This window comes from Mesoplodon mirus (assembly GCF_964341445.2).
Source record: "Mesoplodon mirus genome assembly, chromosome: 5".
NCBI classification, from domain to species: domain Eukaryota; kingdom Metazoa; phylum Chordata; class Mammalia; order Artiodactyla; family Ziphiidae; genus Mesoplodon; species Mesoplodon mirus.
Genome location: NC_138980.1, coordinates 119,979,390 through 120,003,676, shown reverse-complemented (window position 1 = coordinate 120,003,676; position 24,287 = coordinate 119,979,390). Strand labels below are relative to the sequence as shown.

Here is a 24,287-nt window from a genome sequence, read left to right as displayed (position 1 = left end):
ATACAAAATTAATGCACAGAAATCTCTTGCATTCCTATACACTAATGATGAAAAATCAGAAAGAGAAATTAAGGAAACACTCCCATTTACCATTGCAACAAAAAGAATAAAATACCCAGGAATAAGCCTACCTAGGGAGACAAAAGACCTGTATGCAGAAAACTATAAGACACTGATGAAAGAAATTAAAGATGATACCAACAGATGGAGAGATGTACCATGTTCTTGGATTGGAAGAATCAACATTGTGAAAATGACTCTACTACCCAAAGGAATCCAGTATGTTTAGTTCAAAAGAATGGAGAGAGGTAGCCACAGTGGTCAAAGCAGCTGGGTAGAGATGCCCTTGACTGAGGCTTGCAAGTCTCACTTCCAGAGTGCTAAAGGCTCACCCTGCTCCTCATCACTCTCTTCTCTTTATTTCCGCCCTCCTCAAACTCCAGTACCTGTTTTCTCTACATGAAATCAAGTGTGTGTGTGTGTGTGCGTGTGCATGTGTGTGTCTCCACCAGGCTCTGGGTCTTACATTACCATCTAGAGTCCCTACTTTTCCATTGAAGCCTCATTGTTTTTCAGTAATTTCTAAATCTAGAGAGGAGACCTCCTTTGTGGGACGCAGAGGCTTGCTCAGTAGATTTTCACCTCTTGGGCAGGGATGCCCTCATTTTGTGGGGTAGGTGGGGTTGCAGTATGAAAAGCCAGAGAAAGCATCAGAGACTCCTTCCTAAGAACCAGGGCGCCCCACAGCCGGGATTGCCACTGTCAGGGTAAGTCCTACCATGTGACAAATCTGAACAAGGGTCTGGGCCTGGGATGTGGGGCAGAAGTGTACACTCCCTTCTCTGAGTTCTTCCCTTGGAAGTAGTCCAACTGCCCTGAATCAGATGGGGTAGCAATTGAGCAGTGAGTATAACCCTTCTGGGGGACCAGGACTGTCCCTCCTTCACACATTCCCCCCTGTTTTCCCTACTAGGAAACTCCAGTTTCTCAGTTTGAGTGGCCTGATTTCCACTTCAAAAAATGTCTTCAGCACAGATGGGAGTTATCAGTCTGAGAGGGCAGAAAAGAGGGAAGGTGGTCCTCCCCCGAGCCTAATCTGGGGTGTGAGCTGCACTGAATTCTGTAGAATAGAAGGGGTAGGGCACATGGTTGGAGAAAGCACAGGGGTGGTTCCCACTGCCAGCGTACCAGCAGGTCTTATCCATATAAGCCCAGATGCCACTTCAGCTGTATTGAGCCACTCAGCCTGAGCCCATGGGACCAGCTGTACTGGTTCCAGGGGTGTCAAAGATGAGAACAGCTGAGGCCCTGTCCTGGGGAAATTTGCACTATGAGGAAAGAACTGGACAAGAACACAAACAACTGCAGTATGAAGAAGAAAATAGAATGAAGTACCCATAAAGGGCTGGACTAGTGATTGGAGAGTCATGTAGTTTCTTCGACGCTGCCCTTTACTGTTTCCTGATTGTGTGCTTAACTCTAGAGATACTAATCTTTTCCTAGTGTATCACACCAACCTCGTTATACGGCACATGACAGAGAACCCAACTGAGAATGCAGACTTCAGTGCTGGTTGGATCCAGAGGTTCAACAATGTCATCGATCCTCCCACTCCCTGAACCCTTTTCAAACATGTCTTTCCATTTTGTCTTCCGCAGCACTGATCCCACCCTAAGGCTGGCTCTCCTCATGGTTGCAAGATGACGGCCGATGTTCCAGAGGCTCCTTGGCTCTCATCCACATCTAAGCAAAGAGAAAGCCTTAGTCTTTGCCCTAGAATTTCAATTCACTCTGATTGGACTGGCTTAGATCGATCACTCTGAGTGGGAGAGGTGGAACATGCTGGTGGCTTGAGCAGATTAGAGCCCCACTCCTGGAAATACTCTTACTTTTAGGGTACTGTTAGGGAAGAGAAGTGGAGAAGGATTTGGGTAGCAATTACTAATGTTGGTCATAGCTAGGTTCAGTGCAGATGAGCCTTTACAATGCCCAGGATTGGGACCTCTGTTGAGGCCCAGAAATGAGTAAGACAGGGTCCCTGGCCTCAAGGATCTAACCGTCCAGTATCAGAGACAGACATGTAAACAGATAATTCCAAACTGTGGTAAATGCTAAAAGAGAGATAATGCAACTAGAGCACATGGAAAGAAGACTAAATCCAGCTGGAGGTTCAGTGAAGCCTCCACTGGGGAAAAATAAACAAGCCATGTCGTGCAGGATAAGCAGACACTTGTCAGGTGAAGAAAGAAGGCTGCTCTTACAGAAGCAAATAAAAAGCTAGAGGCATGAAACAGTCACTTATTCGACAAGCACTGTTGAACGTCATAAAAGCTGAGATCTACCAGAAATATGGAGTTACTGGAGATTAATATTTGAAGTGCCTGAAGATTAAAATTTGAATTTTAAAGTTCCTGGAGATTAATATTTGAAGTGGTAGGAGATGAGACAAACCAGGAATCAAGACCAGGTCACAGAGGACCCTCTGTGCCAAGGGGAGAAACTTGGGCTTTATCTAGTGAGAGATGGATGGCATTTGAGTCGGGGAATCTGATGTGGACTTGTGCTAAAGAATTTCACCTAATCAGTTTCAGCAAGTCTCTCCTGTACTCAGTCTTACCGTAACTCACCAGCCTGGAAAATACAAACTATGAACTATGATTTGGCTCTCTTTTTATTAATCATCTAGCTCAGCCACCTTGTTTTTCTGATGGCCACAGGGAAAACTCATTTTGGCCTTTTGTCTTGTCTTGCATTATAAATAGTTGTGTATTTGCTTGCCCTCTCGTTTAAAATGGGAAACTATTGGAGGTTCTAGAGTCTTATTCCTATTTGTTTCCACCATCACCACCAAAACATGTAAGAAGCTGCTAAATGTTTATTGAGTTGACCTCTTTTTTTTTTTTTTTTTTTTTGCAGTACGCAGGCCTCTCACTGTTGTGGCCTCTCCTGTTGTGGAGCTCAGGCTCCGGACGCGCAGGCTCAGCAGCCATGGCTCACAGGCCCAGCCGCTCCACGGCATGTGGGATCTTCCCGGACCGGGGCACGAACCCGTGTCCCCTGCATCGGCAGGCGGACTCTCAACCACTGTGCCACCAGGGAAGCCCTGAGTTGACCTCTTGATGATCTGGGTCACAGAGGCCATTCAGCTGGTTACAGAATAAACTTATTTCTAGTTTGGGAGAATAGGGTTGGGAGTTTTGGAGAGCTGCCTTCAAGGTTGTATGTTTTGAAATCTAGGGCTGGAGTACCCAGTGCTAAGAGCATGCCACTGGTGTGCTCATGAAGCAGAGAGGTAGATATTTTTCGGGCGTTTGCCAGTCTTGGGCCTGCTTGCTCTCACATTCACTTCTTGCCCTCACCCTGCTCTGCATCTGTCTGCCAGGCTCAGGGTGAGTTCAGCCAACAAGGGACACTGGTGAGTTTGAAGGCAGGAGAGAGTAAACAAGTTCTTTCTCTCCTCCATCTCTGCCTTGGCTAGTGTCTGCAGCAATAGCTGAGTCTGTTCCATGGCTTCAGCTCCTGCCAGACAAGCCCACAAGATTCCAGCTTCTGCCAGGTACTCCAGGTGCCCAGGAGTTCATCTTCTCCCTTTGTCTCTACAGCCCAGAAGTTGTACTGACTTCCTGCAGTTCTTAGTCTCGGAGTTTCCACCCTGAACCCCATTTGACTCCTTTGGTCTTCTATCCCTGAATTAAATTCTATTTAAAATATTCAAATTTTCCTTACTGGATCCTGGATGATATAAGATCTCCCCATATCCCTCCCCCCAATTCTTTTAACTATATATTTTGCCTAGAATTCAATGTCACACTCCACCTCTCTTCCCCTCCCTCCCTCCAATTTTTCCTCCTTTTGATCCAGGGCTTTCGGGCTGCTCTATTTATCCTGTTAGGAAGGCATATGAGTTGATAAATGCATTCACATAAAGGTGTGTGCCCCTACTGAGAGTATATGCATTTTTAATAAATGCACAGGGATATAGTAATAATAAACTCAAAGTGATGACTCACAGATGGTGGAATTTCTCTTTCTTAAGTGGCCTTCAGAGGCCCATGCTGTCTCTGCATACTGCCACTTCTAGGTTTTGTGTGAGCATCACTCTGCCCCTCACAGCATTCCTCGGTCCAGATGTCTATTCTTGGCCCCTAGGAATGTGGATGGAGCACCAAAGTCCACCTCTGGCACTGGAAAATCAATTCAGAGCACATGCTTTGCTAGTGGTTGGTAAGTAAATGCCTTTTCCAAATATAAAGTACGCGCCTGTTGTTATTCTTAGTATACATTTTTTTTTTTTTTTTTTGCGGTACGCGGGCCGCTCACCGTTGTGGTCTCTCCCGTTGCGGAGCACAGGCTCCGGATGCGCAGGCTCAGTGGCCATGGCTCATGGGCCCAGCCGCTCCACGGCATGTGAGATCTTCCCAGACTGGGGCACGAACCCGCATCCCCTGCATCAGCAGGCGGACTCTCAACCACTGCACCACCAGGGAAGCCCCTTTGTATACATTTAAAAATAATTTTTACCCAAGTCCGCACAAATAATAATAATCCACATTATAAAATTATCTTCCCATACTACTTGAGAACTAAGACTAGCAGTTCAGAATCTCATTTTCTTTGCTTCAGGCAAACATATGCTACTCTATGTGTGTTTTTGACTCTGACACATTTACTGAACATGATAATTTTACCATTTGAAATAAACTATGGAAATTTAACTGCATAAAGATTTGATAATAAGCTCCAGGATAGTAAGTCTTAGGTCATTGGTAACTTGCCACTTCCACCCTCAAGTACTCAGATGGACTTGAACCTTCAATGGCCTTAAAAAACAAACAGCTCAAAAACAACAACAACAACAACAAAAAAACAGCTCTTGGGAACAAAGAAGTCATGCAGTGGCTCCAGGATTAGGGAGGTCAGTCATCTCATTTGTTGGGGACTGGGGGGTTTCCAAGGATGGAGAACTTTCAGTGCGAAAACCAGGAAGTCCTGGGCAACCTGCGACAAGGTGGTAACCCTGTGAAGACCAGATTTCAGGGGAGAAGCAAGGCTCTGAAACTCGCAGCCAATGTGTGCTATGATTGACCAGGCTGCTATGTAGAAGCAAAGTAGCTCCCTGACTGGCTATGGAGGCTGACACCCAGAAGGAAAGCAGCTCTCTGATTGGCTGTTCATGGCTGGGTGAGGTTAGTCTTTTAAGGGCACAGTGCTGTGGATATAGGTGAAATAACCCAATATAAGACAGATTGAGGAAAAATAGACAAAGAAGAGTAGTGAGAGGGTGTGAGAGGAGCAGTAGTCACCAGGCAGCCTGCAGTGGATCCTGGCAGAGTAAGAAAGAAAATGAAGAGGAAGAAGACAAGCGGTTTTACTGTGCAGGCCCAGGTGAGATGAATGGTTTTGTACAGGCATATATGCCTCAAAGGCCTAGGGCAGTGCTTCTTAACCCTAGCTAACCATTCAGATTACTTGGAAACTTATGAAAATGCAGATGCCTGAGTTATACCCCAGAGTAATCTGAATTAGAATTTCTGGGGGTGGGCAGAGTCACTGGTCTTTTTTAAAAGCTCCCATGACCTTAATGTGCAGCTAAGGTTGAAAACCACCAACCCTACACATCTCTTTGTGTATATCTAGACACCAACAGTTAGGGAGGGTAAATAGGAAACATGTCTGTTAATATCTAGACTGATTATCATGCTTTCATACCCCCATCGGTTGACTGTAGAAACGTTGCCATCTCAAAATGTTTTCTTTGCAATATGTACATATATCAAATCATGACGTTGTACACCTGCAACTAATATAATGTTATATGTCAATTATATCTCAATAATTGCTAAGAGGCCACTGGGGTGCTTCCTTATGAGGGTTCACCAAAAGATCTGCGTATGGTCTCCTGCACCAGCCTCCTCATTCAGTTGCCAGCCCCAGGGACCTTTGTCTAGTGTCTCCTTGAAGCTGGAATCACCTCCATGCAACTATGGGCCGCTGCCCACCCCCAGGCCAGTGGGAAATGAGATTGGTAAGGGGAAGCACCACTCACCTTTACCACCCCATCTCAATGATGGAATCGTTCCTTTCTTTCATTTCCCTCAGAACAGAGAATACAGGGTTCCGACAAAACAGAGAACGTAGATATTAACATGGAGACTAACTTAGGAGTTCCCTGCTGGAGAAAAGTTTCTCTCTCCCTTTGACACAAACCTTTCCTCTTCAGTTCTCACTTGTCCTAGAATCAACTTCCTCTCAGGGTGATTTTATGAAAGGAAGAACCACTCTCATTTGGAGAAAACACATGCCCTACCATGAGGGCTTATTTTAAGGCTCTAATGGGACTTAATAGTCCAATACGAGCCATCTGTGGTCTTTGGTGTTAAATAACACACCTCGGGTAGGGAGGACATCAATGGTCCAAACGACAGTGAGGCTCTGCCGAGCTTGGTGCAGCTCCTCTTCAGTCTCTCCTACATGTGGGTTGAAGCTCCTACCTGTCTTTTACTTTGTAGATATCCTAGCAACATGAATTCTTCATCACCTATGAGCAACTGCCAAATAACTTCTCAAGAATGAAGACAGAACTTCTACCTCCTGCCTTAAACAACCACAGTCTAGGACAAAATAGATGAAGGAGTGGTTTCCAGACACAGGACAATATGCAGGAAGGGACTGTGATCCTTGAGTAAGGGAGGCAAGCGAGATGAGCCCTACAAGTGCCACCTCCTCCCCACTCCCCCGCCATCCTGGAGAGAGTTGCCAGGCTGTGGCCCTGAAAGGCAGAACCCAGAGAAGGCCTGGTGGCCTCACTAAGCTGAAGAGACAAGATTTAGAGTTCAGGGAAGCCAGTGGCTAGAATACACAGGACAGGTTGCTGGAGAGGAGAGAGCTGCATAAAGAGAGAGCTCCAAATCCGCAGAAGGTTCTCCTCCAGTCTTTAGCTGAGTTCAGATCAGCTCATGTGTGTGAGAAAATGACTAAGGCCAGAAAAAAAAGTCCAGAGAGAAGCAAGAGGAAAAGTCTCCAGAGTTCACACTACTTCCTAGTAGTCAGAATAGAAATATCACCTAAGAGAAGGAATATGAAGTAGAGTCCTCAACTGGGTGGGCCAAACTAACTTAGATGAAAGGCTGTTCTGAACCTCCTTAAAAAAGCTTAAATATAAGTCTTCTATGGATCAAACTATTTTCAAGTTACTTAACTGAGTTCCAGAACAAAGTCAAAAATATTTAAAAGAGGGGCTTCCCTGGTGGCGCAGTGGTTGAGAGTCCGCTTGCCGATGCAGGGGACACGGGTTCGTGCCCCTGTCCGGGAAGATCCCACATGCCGCGGAGCGGCTGGGCCCGAGAGCCATGGCCGCTGAGCCTGCGCTTCCGGAGCCTGTGCTCCGCAACGGGAGAGGCCACAACAGTGAGAGGCCCACGTACCGCAAAAAAAAAAAAAAAAAAAAAAAATTAAAAGAGTATATTACAACAAACAAACAAACACAGTGAGAACAACAGAACTGAAAATGTAAAGTTCACAGTGTCTGGCATCTAACCAAAAATGGCAGACTCAGGAAAATGTGGCTCATAGGAAAGAGAAAATGTAATTAATAAGAGCAGACCCAGAAATGACATAAATGACAGAATTGATGGAACAGCTATTATAAATATACCCCATATGTTTGATAAGGTAAAAGAAAGCATGAGTGTGATGAAAAGGAAAATGGAAGACAAAAAGACCCAATCAAACTTTTAGAGAAGAAAAATCTAATGTTTGAGATGAAAGATGCACTGTATGGGATTAACAGTAGATGATACATCATGATGAAGTAGAGCTTATCCTAGGAATGCAAGGCCTATTTAACACTATTACTTAAAACTATTGCTTCACCATATTGAATGATTTAAAAAGTAAAACCATATGAACGTAAGAAAAAGCATCTGCCAAAATTCAATATCCAATCATGATTAAAAAACAACAACAACTCTGCAAACCAGGAATAGCTGGGAACTTCTTCAACCTGATTAAGGGCATCTATGAAAAACCTACAGATAACATCATACCTGGTGAATCCTTTCTTCCTGAGATAAGGAAAAAGCAAGGATGTACATTCTCACCTCTTCTATTTAACATTTTTTCTAGAGGTCTTAGCCATAGCAAAAGGCAAGAAGTAGAAATAAAAGACATACTGATATGAAAGGAAGAAATAAAAGCATTTTTATTAACAGATGACATGATTGTCTATGTAGCAAATCTTAAAGAAGTCTATGAAAAGGTTATAAGGGGCTTCCCTGGTGGTGCAGTGGTTGAGAACCTGCCTGCCAATGCAGGGGACACGTGTTCGAGTCCTGGTCTGGGAAGATCCCACATGCCGCGGAGCAACTGGGCCCGTGAGCCAAAACTACTGAGCCTGCGCGTCTGGAGCCTGTGCTCCACAACAACAGAGGCCGCGATAGTGAGAGGCCTGCGCACCGCGATGAAGAATGGCTCCCGCTTGCCACAACTAGAGAAAGCCCATGCACAGAAATGAAGACCCAACACAGCCATAAATAAATAAATAAATATTAAAAAAAAAAGAAAGAAAAAGAAAAGGTTATAAGAACTTAAGAGTGAATATAGTAAGGTTTCAGGGTACAAGATCAACGTCAAACTAAATTTTATACCTATATACTGTCAGTGAGCAACCAGAAAATAAATTAAAACATACCATTTACTATTTGTTGTTGACTGTTTGTGTCCACCCTCATCCCCCATTCATATATTGAAATCTAATCTCCAATGTGATGATAATAGCAGTTGGGGCCTTTGGGAGGTAATTAGACCATGAGGGTAGAGCCCTCATGAATGAAATTGGTGCCCTTATAAGACAATGAAGGGACCAAAGCTCTCTCTCTTTACCCTATGAGGATACGAGAAGTCCACTGTCTGCAACCAGGAAGAGGACTCTCACTGGACCCAACCATGTTAGCACCATGACCTTGGACTTTTAGCTTCTGGGATGTGAGAAATTTCTGTTGCTGGCAAGCCACCCAGTTTATGGTATTTTGTTAGAGCAGCCTGAGCTAAGACACTATTGCATCAAAAAATATGATACACTTAGAATAAATTAGACAACAGTTGTGCAAGACCTGTACACTGAAAACTATAAAACACTGCTGAGAGAAATTAAAGAAGACCTAAAATGGGGAGATACACCATGCTTATGGATTGGAGGGCTCAATATTGTTAAGATGTCAATTCTCTCCAAATTGACTTATAGATTCAATCCAATCCCAATCTAAACCCCAGCAATTTTTTTTCAGAAATTTGTGATCTGAATCTAAACTTTGTATGGAATTGCAAGACTTCAAATAGTCAAAACAATTTTAAAGAAGGAGATGCAGTTTAATGTCTTAAACTATTGATTTTTTAAGATTTTTTAAAAGGTTCATCAAGACAGTGTGAAGTTGGTGTTAAGTTACATATCAATGTAAATTTGTATATATATATATATATATATATATATATATATATATATATATATATATATATATATATATAAAGACACATCAAAGGAACAGAATACAGTCCAGGAATAGACCCACACATGTGTAGCCAATTGATTTTTGACAAGGGTGCCAAGGTAATTCCATAGGAGAAGAATAATCTTTTCAACAAATGGTGCTGGAACAGTTGGATAGCCATATGCAAAAATACGAACCTCAATTTATACCTCATACCTTTGGATCATGGATCTAAATACAAGAGCTAACAACAGAAAACTTCTGAAAGAAAATACAGGAGAAAATCTTAGTGTTCTTAGGTTAATCCAAAGGACAGCTCAAATGTCCATCAACAGGCAAATGGATGAACTCATACAACAGAATAGTACTCAGAAATGAAAAGGAATAAACTATTGATAAGCTCATCAAAATGGATGAATCTCAATACCACTATGCTGAGTGAAAGACGCCAGACAAAAGACTACATACTGTATGAGTCCATTTTATAAAATTCTAAAAAATGCAAACTAACAGTGACAAAGTAGACCAGTGTTTGCATGGGGGTGAAGGGGAAGGAGGGGTGGGAAGGAAAGAATTTCAAAGGGGAATGAGGAGACTATTGGGAGTGATAGAAATGTCTGTTAGTTTGATTGTGGCTATGGGTTCATGGATATACAAGTATGTCAACATTTATCAAATAGTATTCTCTAAATATGCGCAGTTATTGTAGGTGATTTATACCACAATAAGCCTGTTTTTAAAAAGTACAAAGAACAGTTTATAGTATAATGAACTTTAAATCCACAGAGAAATGTATCAGGGCAGTTAACACTAGTTGTAACAACAAACCTAGTATCTCTGTGGTTTGATAAAACAAAAGTTTATGTTTTGCTTATGTCACAATGTCACATGGGTTGGGCTGTTCCTGGCAGCTCGAAGCCATGCAGTGACTCAGGGACTGTGGCTTCTTGTGGCCCTGTTGACTTCAATATGTGTCTTTACTCTTACCAAGGAGAAGAGAGAGCAGAGATGATCCTGACCAGATCTAGAAGGAGGTGCCCATCACGTCTGCCCACATCCCTTAGGCCAAAACCCATTTATATGGTAAGAAGGGCTGGGAAATAGAGTCCTCTCCATGCCAGGAGAGGAGAGCAGTGCTTTTATTTCTGTATCAAGCCAGTCTTTGCCAGAAGAAAAAGAAACATCTCTTCCTAGAGTACCTATGCACACAATAACATGTATTACAAAAGAATGCTGAGCTTTTGAGCCAAAACACTCGCATTGAGATCCCTTCACAGTTTTCTCCCAGAATGATGAGAGGGCATTTGCTTCGTATTTCTGAACTGAAGAGCCTATTAAAGGGCTTCTTATGAAGGAATAATTTCTACACCAAAGGGGAATCCAAGGCTCCAGATCCTAAGAGACAGAAAATTGTTTATGGTTTTCAAATCACTCCCACAGCCTCACCCACTCCTTTTCTACTTCTTATCCCCAAGGTTTCAAAACTTTCAGAGTTCAGTCTAAGCAAAAGCGTACAGCCTGTGCCCTACCCCATTTGCACCTGCACCTACAGCGTGAGGAGAAACTGAATCCAGCAAGATGACACAGAGCCACCAAGAATATCTGCTCAGTCTTTAGTGGGACAGAGAAGAATAAAGAGACTCCTTGCTGAAGCAGCCAGATAGCCCCACTTTGTGACCATTTGGACAAGCAGTTGACCGTGATAAGGCTGGATTCAATCTTATCATTATCAGCTGTGTGACCGTGACAGGGTTTCACCAGGTGTCTTTCCCTGTAGCACATTCTTCCGTGGCAGTGAATCTTCTCCAAACTCAGCAGTGCTTCTCACTCAGGTGTAGGCGGTCCTGGGGCACGTGATGACCTGACCTGTCAGAATGTTCCTGGCACTTACCTATAGGGGCCTACAGCTGGCTCTGCTGAGAATGAGATGATCTGAGTGTTGAGCTTCCAAGTCCATACTGGTAAGTTGACTGACAGAGTTTTTCCTAAAACAGTTTTGGATTTGCATCCTGGATTTTGAGTGTAATATATGTAACGTGTGTGAACCATTCCATTTAGTCTTTTTAGCCCTACCACTCCACTGAAACCATGGTTGTCACCATCACCAACAATCCCCTCCTTGTCCAAACTCAATGGTTAGCATCTAACTTAACATTAAAGAAGCATGTGATACAGCTGATCACTCCCTCTTTCTCTAAACACTTTCTTTACTTAGCTTCTGGGATACCACGCTCTCCAGGCCCTGCCTGCCTGCTGCTTCTTCACTTTCTTGCCTGCTGTCCTCCTAACCTTTGAATAGTATTTGACCACAGAGCTCTCCTGGGATGTCTTCTCATGCGTGAATTATGGATCTGGAAAAGCTATGGATTAGGTTCTATTCATGTAGAAGGAGCTCCCCTACTCCAGCTCTCCAACCTTAATAGCTTTGGACAACTCAGACGAAAGTTTCTCTTTTCCTTCCTTCTTTCCTTCCTCCCTCCCTTCCTTCCTCCTTCCCTCTCTCCCTCCCTTCCTTTCTTGTCAGATTATCTGGAAATCGTCTCTCTCTACAAGTAGTAATTAGGGTTTCCAGATATGATAGTTCATCGCTAACTTTTTTTCTCTTAACTTGCCTAGAAAAAGTCAAAGAGGACACTCTCATCATTATCAGTGAGAAATGCACTGTTGTTCTCGAAAATCAACTTAAATGGACCCTTTTGGGAAAGAGTCCATGAAATGCAAGAAGGAAAAATAATGAATTCATAGAAGAGCTTGTTTCCACCCACTTGGAACACAGTCCTTTTTGCCAGCCTGTTTGATCAGCTGGGAGGAAAAGCATCCTCATTTACATAACCTCCTGGCCCTTTGTTTTTCAAGATGGCACCATTCCAGGGGTGCAGTTTCCATATGAATGAAGGAAGTTAAAAGCTCGCAAATGCCCATCAGGCAGTCACTGGATATAGCTTCTCTAGAATGTCCAGGAATTTTTGGTTGTTTCCATCTCTTACAGTCTTACAGAATGATCTAATGTTTGCTAATGTGTGTGCCCTCTTTAATAATTCAGTGACCAAATATTAAATTAATTTGGGAAATATTTACGAATCGCATGGATACCTACTGCACATAAGCTCTCCTACTGGGTGGTGCAGCTGTGCCTTGGAGGAACAGTTAGGTGAGAAGTGCCTAAACATTAAATCCTATTCCCAGTAGACTAGGCACCTAGGGGCAGTGGCAAAGTCTTTTCCTTATATCCTCTACATCACTTAAATATAGTGTTGAAGATATAAACAGGTGATCAATAAGTAGTTCTCCCAGTGAATTTCCATAATTAAAACCCATAATGGTCACCAGCCAAATTTTGGAAGAAATCAGAGTTCCTTTCTCTTGCTATCAGGGGGCATATGATGGCCACAACACCATCCATGGTAGGAAGTGATGACAGACCAGAGGTTGAGAAGAATACTTCTTGTGGTTCAAATCAAAGGATATTTGAGTAGACAGAAAGGATAAATAAGCACTGAAATTAGCCTCAACACCAGAGACATTGCTTATTGGGAAAAAAAAAGTTTCACATCTGAAAAAACACAAGTGGTTAGGAGTTCTAAATACTCATTGCAAAATTGTTTTTGTACTGAATTCACACCCTTAATGGTTTCCACTCAAAAATGGAGCTCATCAACTACACTGCTGTCAACTCGCTCATGGGGTTTAGATCACAGAGAAGGCAATGAAAAGCCTCCTGAGGCAATTGCCATCTTTTCTGCATCTAGAATCTGGCTCAAAACCTTGTCCACATTTACTTAGTGTCTCTATACTTGTATCTCCTCTAAAGAACAATGCAAGCTCCCAGCTGAGTTAAACCCAAATCTGCAAAGCACTGTCCTTTAGATATTTAAAAATATGTAAAGGAAAATGACCACAGTGCTCATACTGTAATTTCAAATGGCAATTTCCCTATTTTATAGTTTTTAATAGTGATTTTTTTGAGGTAAATGGAAACACTCAGCTGCTCAGTGAGGCAGGGTTAAAATATTCTGCAAAAACACAGCTTACAGCAGAACCCCTGGACTACCAGTTAATGAACTCACAACTAGTGGTACAAGACAGGTGTATTGTGGCAGATTCATGGCCCAGAAAAGGATTTTATTATTATCATTATTATTTTGTCTTTAACAATAAACACGTTGACAAACCATTTTTATGATAAGTGACTAAGGGGACTAAAAAATGTATATAGCAGAATCAAACACTGGTACTCCCTGGAGTGTTCACTAGATTTCTCTCACAGCTGCTGTGCACATCATTTCTTTTCCACTTATATTGTATACTAGGGGTCTTGGTTTTCTGGCTGAACCTGTGAGATTTATTTATCAAACGAATCCCAGTCCCAGCAAGGGTATCTAGTGAACTTATGACAACGTGGCCTCTGAGGAATCGATTCTGTCAGGGGCCACAAGTCTCCCTGTTTGGGTATTTTTTCCTGGTTGAAAACTCTGCTTAAAATTTAGTCTCTTTCATCTTAATCCTGAGAAATCACGGTCATTGACAGGGAACCAACAGCATCCGATACCTTTCTGGGAACAGGAGAGTCACACTCGTTAACCTTCACCTCGAGTTTTAAATACAGCTGTGCAAGTACAGGTGGAAAAGTCAAGGTTGCCCGTTATGCAAAGCCATCCTGTGACTCCACCCACTGCCATGGAAACACAGTCGTGGATGAGTGTGAGGATGTGGATGTGGCAGGTGAGTGTGTTGTGTCAGTGGGTTTGTGGAAGTGTATGAATTTGCATGAATGTGTATTTGTATGTTTGTGACTGCTTGTGTATGAATGTTATTTGTGTGTACTTTTGAGTGAATGTGTTCGTGCATTTGTGTGTTCATGTGTGTGTTCACGTATGTGTTTGTATATGGTCATTTGTCTGTGAGAGTGTATGACCATGAATGTGTGAATATAAACGTGCTGTGTATGGGTGTGTATTTGTGTGCAGTTTGTATGGGTGTGTGTATGAGTGTAAAAGTGTGCATGTGTCTATATTGTGTGCGTGTGGTTGAACGTGTGGATGAGTGTATGATTTGTGTGTCTAAATGTGTGTTTGGGTGAGCGTGTCAGTGTGTGCATGTGTGTGGTTGCCTACGTGTGTATTTGTAAATGGGTTTGTATTTTTGTGTGTAGGAATGCACGTTGTGGGTGTTATTTGTATATATGTGAGTGCATAATTTTCTGTGTTAAGTATTGCATTGTGTGTATTTGTGCGAATATATTTGTGTGTTTTGGAGTGTGTGGTGTCTGTGACTGTGTATTTGTGTGTTCCTGTTTGTATGCGTGTGAGTAATTGTGCAAACGCCAAGTGTTTGGACTGTGCGCACCCTGTGAGTGTGCATTTGCCTGTGTTTGTGAGTCTATATACTTGTGTGTATGTGTGTGTGTGCGCGTGCGATCGAGCGCGCGTGTGAGCGGGTGTGTGCGGTCGCCGCACGCCTCCACTTCTGCGCGAACCGCCCCTTCGCGGCCGGAGCAGAGGCAGCGGCCTGGCCGGCGGGCGAGGGAGGGACGCGCGCTGCGGTTAAGCGGGCTGCGCCGCCGTCACCGCCGCCGCGCTGACTTTGCCCTTTAAATCGGTCTCCAAGCCGATTACAGCTGATCTCCCACGTGACGTTTTACCTTCTGTCTCCCGGAGCGAGTTGCCCGAGGACAGTCCTCCACAGGCTGCGGCGCGTCGCGCCGCCCCAGCCCGCCGCGGGGGCTCGGGCTCCCGCAACTTTGGGCAAAGAAACGGCCGGCCGGCCGCCCTCGCGGGGCCACTCTCCCTCCACGCGGGCGTCGGGGGCTCCGGGGGCTTCGCTCGGCCGGGAGGGCGGCGGTGGCGGAAGACAACGTGCCCCGACCACAGCCCGGCGCCCCTCGGACCCGCGCCGCGCCGCGCCCGGAAGGCCGACGGCGTGCCCTGTGCGCGGCGCCCGGAAAAGGGGAGTCGTCCGCCGTCGGGAGCCGAGCGGGCGCGCCTTCGGACGAGCCGGCGGGAGATGGCCGCGAGGCAGGGGTGAGACCCCAGCGCCCTCACCATGCAGAAGAGCGTGCGCTACAACGAGGGGCACGCCCTGTACCTGGCCTTCCTAGCCCGCAAAGAGGGCACCAAGCGCGGCTTCCTGAGCAAGAAGGCAACCGAGGCGAGCCGCTGGCACGAAAAGTGGTTCGCCCTCTACCAGAATGTGCTCTTCTACTTTGAGGGCGAGCAGAGCTGCCGCCCGGCGGGCATGTACCTCCTGGAGGGCTGCAGCTGCGAGCGGGCACTCGCGCCGCCCAGGGCCGGGGCCGGGCCGGGCGGCGCCCGGGACGCTCTGGATAAGCAGGTACCACGCGCCATCCCCTCCCCGTCTCCCTGCCTGCGGCCGCGGCAATACCCAGTTCTTCTAAGCCCAGAGGTCCAGGGCCCGATCCGACAGTGGGACCACCCTCCGAGATTTCGAGATTCCCCTGCGGCGTCTGTGGCGGGACAGCTCCCCTCCTCCGCCTCCCCATCTCCATCCCCGCCTTGTCGTCCGTCTCCTTGTGATCCGTTGGAATAGGGGCTCGGCTTTATATTTTCCGAGACCCCGAAAGCTGTCGGGTCATTGCAGCTTCCTTGCTAACCTTACATTGCTTCTTTACACCTTGTTCGGAAGGACTTTGTGTGGCGATGTGTGTTGACACCTGTTGGGTGTAGATTGGCAAGACGGAACTAACTTATTTGTAAAAGTTTGGTTTCTCCGTCACCCGGCTAGTGAGTGTAGGTTTTTTTGCCTGCAGATGTTGGATCAATGGCTGTGCAGGGCACAAGCGGGGCTCCCAGGACGGACGGGCACTTTCTGTTGGTCACTTTCAATCTGTCTTTGTGGTTTATGTCAGTTTACTTTAACATTTGGCCTGCTGTGTCTAATTATGAAGGTAAATGTGTATCCGTTTCTCTCAGGATTAATATTTGGTAGCCACATTCCTGCTATGTGTAAATATGCGGGCATTTTTAAAGAACGCTTCTGTATACTTTTAAATGAATGCTTTGAAAATGAATGTGACCTTTTTATTCTGGGTCATAATTTTATTAGTTTTGCTATGTTTTGCACTTAGGGAGGAAAAAACACTCCAGATTTAGTAACTCCCGCCCCCCCTCCCATTCCTGCAAGTGCGAAATTTGTACTTTTTTCAATCACCATTTCTTATTAAAGTTAAAGCAGACTAATTTTATGCTCCCAAATGTTCTCACTTTGCTTCTAGATCTCCACCTTGAAAAAAAGAGGCTGATGGTCTTTGTTGTTGCATAAAAATTTTTAGCAGCTTAATTTTCCATGTAAGTCAGGCCAAACAGCTTCTACTGCAAATCCCCGAGGGCGGCTGTGAGAGGCGCTAGCGATGGAAAGATGAGTAAAATGCCTACATAACCCCTGGGGGCTCATAAAACAATGTGTAAAATTAAGAGGAGCTAAAACTAGATCAACCAGAAGTTTGATTTTTTTCGCTTTGGTTTCACTATAAATCATTCAGACTTAACTGATTAAACTTGGTATAACACTTATACATCCGAAAATTTAAAAATATTCCCTTTGGTTTTTGAGGGCATGTTGAGAGTTCTTTGAAAAACGGATTTCCAATTTTGTAGATATAGATACTGGAAATATAAGTTTAAATTTCAAGTCAGGCATTTTAGAAATTAAACTGAGAGCAGGAGGAGGGGTTTTGAGGAAATAGGTAGAGACTTTTTTCAGGATCTATTTTTTTTTTTTCTTTTTCATTGGTGAGTTTTTTTTTAAGGCATGTGTTCCAAGGCCCATGGGAGCAAAAACCAGTAGGTTTTTAAAGTGTTATTATGTCTATACTAAAATAGGGTACTTGAAATTATTCTGAAGATACATCATTGACTCAGTTACAAATAATTTTTTCTCTTTGTGTTTATAATAATATCAGGAGATAGCCACTTTTGTTATGAGCTGAGAGTGGGGAGTTGTTACCTGTTGCACCTTAACATGGTTGTCTGACCTGTTAACATATGAAAACCCAGATTCTTCTACTTGAAGAATATCCAGACTCTCATCTTCAGGACAATTTTCTTTAAACTATACTTTATAAAGAAATGTAACCTCCAACTAATTTGACTTTCATGCCACTTTCTAATGGAAGTCCTAAAAAGGTCCCCTTATTAAGAATTTTTTTCTCTGTTTATCATCATAAAAGTCATGAGTATTTCTCAATCATTTATACATCTCTTCGAGGTTAGAAATTAGAACCTTTGGTGTTTGTAGTAAAACTGAGATGTAGAGAAGCAAGCACTCCAAAATGGATTAGGAGTTGGATTGGGAAATCTTTCAGTTTGTCTTGTGTTAGACATGCTTTTGTGACTTGGGTTGGCTTAGCAGACTGATATTTTTGTGTAACACTGTCTGTCTGGGTGTGTTTGAAGAATGAAGAAGAAACTGCAAAGATAAGAAACAAAAAAAAAGTTTACCTTAAATCTACAGTTTATGCAGTTGGTTCTCTTTCAGTTAATTTGTATTGCTAATGTGCTCACTTCATCTCAGGCACCTAGACATGGTGGACCTGTGAAACTGGTGAGGTAGAGGGTGGATGTGAGGCGCTGAGCAGGGATCCTGTCAAGGTCTGCTTCTCCAAATATGCTTCTGGAACTTTCCACATATATGTCTCCATCAACCCCATAAACATACTTGAAGGTTAGGGCTTGAAACAGGACTTAGGGAGGCAGAATGGGCTTCCTCCACCATTTCTGTGTGACTTCTTAAAGGCAAATCTCTTAACATTTCCTCTGTTTTTTCTATTAATGAAATCTGTTTTCAGATGTGTTAATAAAAATTAAGAGTTTGGCTAGGATGATTCCTGAGTTATCTTCCAATAATGACATCTCCTATTTCTAAGATTATAACAGAGAGTGTGAGCTTTTTGCTGTGCACAGGATGTGAAAGACAATTTCACAAGATTTAAAGATTATCAGTCTCTGTAATAAACACTGCATCTGAGTAGTTAAGGCCAAGCAGGTGATTGAAGTGGATATTCTGATAATCTAGTCAGCAGATGTGCAAAACTATAGAAACATGACTGCTTGAGACAAAGACGTTCTTATCATTCATATTGGAGGGCGACACATTGTAATGACAGTGACAGTTGATGTAATTCTTGCTATAAAATGCCTCTAATCATTCTTGCCAGTTTAAATTCTATTTCTCCTTCAAATAATTTAAAAATTCTAATTAACTGTGGTAAATTATAAGAAGAAAACATTCATTGGTTTGCTTCTTCTAAATAATAATTCAAAGTAAGTTGGTTGACAAAAGAAAATTAAGGTTTTTTCCTTTTTTTCTTCTTTCCTTCCATCTTTCCTCCCTCCCTCCCTCTCCTCCTTCCCTTCCTCCCTCCCTTCTTCCTTCCTTCCTTCCTTTCTTTGACTATTTTATCTTAAACTGTTTCCAGTTAAGAAGAAAAAAGAAAGGTATTTTTCACTTTCCAAATGTGCATAGGTTGAAGGAATATTTGCATTGCTCCATTTTCTCAATAGTGTCCCAAGATTTCACTTTGGAAGGTCCTTGGGAGATTGCAAGGCTCTCTTATCATCCTTCTGTAGCAGCTATTTCTTAGGGATAGTTATGGTGATATAATCAAAATGTGTTCAGTTATGGAAATTTTTAAGTGATGTTCATTTTCTCGAAAATGTGTGTTGGTGGTACTTCTTTCTAAAAGAGCTCCATTTATGGAAAATGAAAAGCTTACCTTTTGTTCCAGGTGAAGGTGTTTAAGGAGGAAGGGAATTTGTATGTAATAAGTACCTTCTATGTGCCAAGCTCAGTGTTATCTTCCATTATTGAATCTAACTTGAACCTCACTTCAGCTCTTGGGGACTGGTAATGTTCTTTCATTTTTATGTATGATAAGACTGAGGCTTAAAGAGTTTTAGGAGATGACCAAAGTCCAACTCTAGGTATGAAGATTGAATAATCTTGAAGAGTGCCTTATTAAGGAGACTATTTAAATCCACTGAGGTTCAAGAAATTTCAAATTTGGGTGGAATAGGGGCTGGGGTTGTAGTATGTGAATCACTGTTTTGTTTATTCTTATTTCCCCTTAAAAACCGTTTACAGGACAGGTTCGATTCTTGAGAAATATAATTGCAGACCATTACATTTTCAAAGAAAAATGAGATTTATGTTTAAACAGTTTTACATGGCATTTGTTTACTTCAGTAAGGAATCTTTAAAAATATTTGCTCTGAGGGTGAAAATACACATCCCAATTAGCCTGATCTGTTTAAGTGGTTGTATCTGTCTTGCCTGCTAGCAGGAGAGACATACAGGAACAAAGCCATCTGTACTCTTATTTTCCTGGGAATGTTAAGTGGTCTATTCAGCCTGATTTCAGTTGTCTCGGTGGGGGTGGGCGGTGGGTGGGTAGGTGGGTGGAATATCTCCTTAGTTCTGGAGGTTTAAAGTAGTAGATACTTGTCATATTAGTGCTGAATTAAACGTGTTGATTTAATTTTAAAGGGATTAAGGGTTATGTGATTTCCCCTGTCACCTCATTTCTAGCTAGTCATTTTAGCCTTCCAAACTTGTCCACCAGCAGAAGATTTTAATCATTTTATCAAATTAGGCAGAGCTGCATGCAAGCCCTGAAATATTTGTAGAGGGTGGGGAGTGTAGGTCATGGGTTTTTGTTCCAGTTCATGTTGTTTAATTGAAGTATAATAACAAACTCAGTGTTTCCCTTTCAGTGTTTGCTTATTGAACACAAATAAAGGGCAAATGGAATAAAAGTATTTGTTAAATCTTGTAAAACATTTTAAAATGTAATTTAGGAAAGAAATGATTTATCACTTGAACTTTGTAATCATTCTTCCAATTTAGATTTAAGTGAAGAAAAATAACCTATGGATTAGAAAAATATAGTTCTTTTAATTTTGACTACACTAAACCTTACTATTTATATTATTGTACTCATCGTTAAGAATTCTACATAGAAAAATCCATCTTTGATGTGACAGATGTACATAAAAATGAATTTTTATTGGGACAAGTATTTTTCTGTGGGTTTTAATAAGTGAGCGCTAAATGCGCTACTAAATGGTGGAAAATATTTGTAGTGTGATAACAAATTTTTTACTTTCTTTCAGGAATTAAAAAATAGAGATATTTTTCTTTCATTGGATGATAAGTCCTAAAGCATGTAGGATAAGTAAATGTTTCTGGTTTTTGCAAGCAAATATTGGTAGTTTGTTAAAACAGTTGTTGGTATTGCTGTTTGTTTACTGCAGATTATACTTTTTAGTTGACCTTGTCCATATTTTTCAATAAATATGCATGCTACATCAGTATAATTTTAATTTTGTAGAATAGAAAAAGCTAGTATTTAAGATTATTTTGTAATGAAATAAACCATATTGACAAATAATATGGATTCACTCAGGTCTGAAATCCCAATTTCACAATTTTAAAGTAGCTTTATGTTTTTATGCCTGTTTGTTTGTCCTATAAGAAAGGGATATGTGTTTGTATGTGTATATGTTTATTGAGTTTATCTTCCATCATTAAATATTAAACATTTGTTATGCAGTTATATATGTTGGAGTTTATAGGTTTTTATTTGTATCATTAAGACATGTATTTCAAGACATGAGTTGTAAATCCAATCGGTGTACAATTTGGGGTGCTTTATTTTACAGGACTAATGATTTTAAGTTAATCACGGTATAAATTCCTCTCTGAAATTAGTTTATCTTAATTCAAGACTATGTATAGTAAAATCTTAGTTAATATTGAAACAAAACTAGAAACGGTATTTGTTAGGTATCAATATAGCACTATGGTAAATGTTTGGTTACTGTATAATATTTGGCCATTATTCTAAAAATTAACCATTATTCCAAAATTATTCATTACATTTCAGTTGGTGTAATTTTCAAATATTAGCTGATTGTGAAGTTAGAAATACATTATTTTGGCTCCACCAAAGGGTATATTTTACCATTTTTGCCCAAGGAATTCAAATATGATTGTGTGTATATTTTGGGGGGAAAAAAACCCAAACAGCAGCAAGTTTTCCTTTTTCTTTTACTTGAGAAAACATTGGTATCATAAAGTGGAACAAGGATGCAGAAAGCACATGTTCTCACACTTTTCCTTTTTACTAGCACTGGAAAAACGCTTCACGAAAAATGAAGATTCAAATCATTTTTCTTAAAACTCCTCATAGTGAATACAAAATGCTTCAAATATACTTTTAGGGAGAGGGCAGAAAAAAAAACCAAGTTTGAGTTGATCTGTGTTTATTTAAATAATATTTCTTTTCTTTTTGAAGTGTAAGGGAAGAAATGAGAAAGTTGGGGAGGGCTGTATAAGTTATAGCATCAGAGTATAGTAAGTTAATGAAAAATAGAATTCTCATAAGATCTGAGAAGATACAAATAAAACAACCTTAAGAAAAGCTATGCTTAAAAATAAAATTTATTGACCCTTTAGTGCTTCATTTTTTTAAATGTAGGCCATAATTTCTTTTATTAGCTCTTCCCATACTTACCATTGTGACATTGCTGAGACCAATGATGATGATGGAAACAGCCAGGGATCTGAGGGACCCTGGTTACTGGTATTCGCATTCTTTTCAGGTTCCTAAAATGTTTTGTTTTGTCATTTTATGATTTAATGTAGACAATGCCTGATTCATTTCCCGAACTGTATTTATGAACTCATGCCATTTGTGTGACTAATGTAAACAGGAGGGTTAGTGCTGTCAAATAGAGGGACAACTGGAAAGCTAGGAGGTTTCCTGGGTTAGAAATGTGGGAATGGGGAGGTAGTAGCCTGGCCTAAGGCTCACTGTGGAGCCTCATAACTCTTTACAGGAGTCATAACAAGATAATGTCAGTGATGCATAGGTATAGGAGGCCACTCATATCCAGTATGAATTTGCTTTCTTTTAACTTTAAGAATATCACTTTCCAGGTCAGATGGTAGTATTGTGTATGGTTCCGTTCAGGAGTTAAACCGCGGGGGTTTCAGTCTCCGCTCAGCTGCTTACCAGATACATGATGAGCGATTTCTCTTTCTAAGCCTGGACCCCTGCCTGTGATGGGGATCACGATAGTACCTACATCATCCAGTTGTTGGGAGACTCATAGGCAACAGTCCATGCCAAGCTCTCCACACAGGGCGCAGCACATACATAGCACATTTGTCAGCTGGTGTTTCTATTACTCCCTTTCTAATATAATTCTTTTTTGATTTTCTTCTTGTTGCTTTCATTACTAGGGTCACTTAGGTGTTTTTTTCCTTCCTTCCTCTTTAAAAAATACTTTTAATTTAACACAGACAAAATAGAACAGTATAGGGAACACCAATATACTCATTGTCCAACTTCAACAATCTTCAGCTTTCTGCTTTCTTGTTATCTCTGTTTTTCTCCACACATGCCTTTTTTTATTGTTGTTGTTCAACTATCTTAAAGCAAATCCCAGACATCATTATTTCACTTGTAAATAAGGAAGTTTTTGGGTTTTGGCATAGCTCTTGTTTGGCGCTGAAGATTGTACTAGGTGTAACTCTGAAAAGAACGATCCGGGAAATAGTTTGTAATGTGTTTCTCTTTTAATGTGTGTTACTGTAATTGTCATCATCTTTTTGTTTCTTTGATATCATTTTAAAGGAGAAAGCTTGAGACAGTAGTTGTGAAGACATAAAGGTAGTAGAATTAGCTTTTAAATAAGTTCTGGCATGTTAAATCCTAAAGAAAAATTTGAAATCAGTTTTAACCATGATCGTGGTGTAGAGGTATTTTCATGATTTGACCACACTCTAGAAGAAATTAAATTATTGGTGGCTCTGTTACTGAGGGATCTTCTTTTCTTTATTGAAGTGCATTTACCAAACTCTTCCAGCAGCTGGAAGAGTCTTGTTTAGAGTTGAGTGAGTGCTTTCTCCTCTGATTCCATCTTTCAGAATCAATTCTGAGACCCAACAGTAGGCAATGCTATTTTAAGGCAATTACTAAGGTTTCATTAATCAAGTGTGCAGTTTGCTTTCTCTAGTGTTGCTAAGCTTTTCTAGGGTGAGTTGGTCTCTGTCACATGATTGTTTGCCTTAGGCTTTTTTTTTTTTTTGCGGTAAGTGGGCCTCTCACTGTTGTGGCCTCTCCCTTTGTGGAGCACAGGCTCCGGACGTGCAGGCTCAGTGGCCATGGCTCACGGGCCCAGCCGCTCCGCGGCATGTGGGATCTTCCCGGGTCGGGGCACGAACCCGTGTCCCCTGCATCGGCAGGCAGGCTCTCAACCACTGCGCCACCAGGGAAGCCCTTGCCTTAGGCTCTTTTGATTACAAGGGAGAGATATGAACTCAAGTTGTCTTGAATAATGGGCACCTCTGTGTGTGGTGGGGGACAGTGGGAATATTGTAGGGCAATATAAGGGCAAGTACCACTCTACATTTATTGTGACCTAGCTGTGCTTTGGACATTGGTACTGGCTAACATGTTTTTCAGTGTGTTTATGCGTCTTTGGTTCCTTACTGCTTCTGTTTTCTCATAATTTCTGCTTCCCGTCCTTCAGGCTGCTGTGCCCCTCGTGATACTGACTCAACATATTGTGGCCCCTTTCTCTCTGCTTTTACTGCTTCAGTTCTCACTGCAGCATCTCTTATTCACTCAGTATATTCAAGCTCGTCTTTCTGTGAGAGAGAATCTGATTGACTCGGTTCACATTTTGGGGGCTAGACAAGACCATTGGTCTCTGACCGGTCCATAAATTGGCTGTCAAACAGCAGGGACTGTGGGTGAGGGATTTTCATGGAAAGTTTGGT

The 24,287-nt window shown here is 42.0% G+C and overlaps 1 protein-coding gene across 2 annotated transcripts in view; it reads left to right on the top strand.

Annotated features, from left to right (window-relative positions):
* Positions 1–15,196: 15,196 nt before the first annotated feature.
* The window catches only part of RASGRF2 (Ras protein specific guanine nucleotide releasing factor 2), a 245,172-nt gene continuing 236,081 nt past the window's right edge, over positions 15,197–24,287 (top strand). For both annotated transcript variants that reach the window (XM_082621256.1, XM_082621255.1), the window contains exon 1: positions 15,197–15,815. In XM_082621256.1, the coding sequence (XP_082477382.1) occupies positions 15,528–15,815 (288 nt within the window). In that variant the 5' untranslated portion in view covers positions 15,197–15,527. The remainder of the gene's footprint in view (positions 15,816–24,287) is intronic.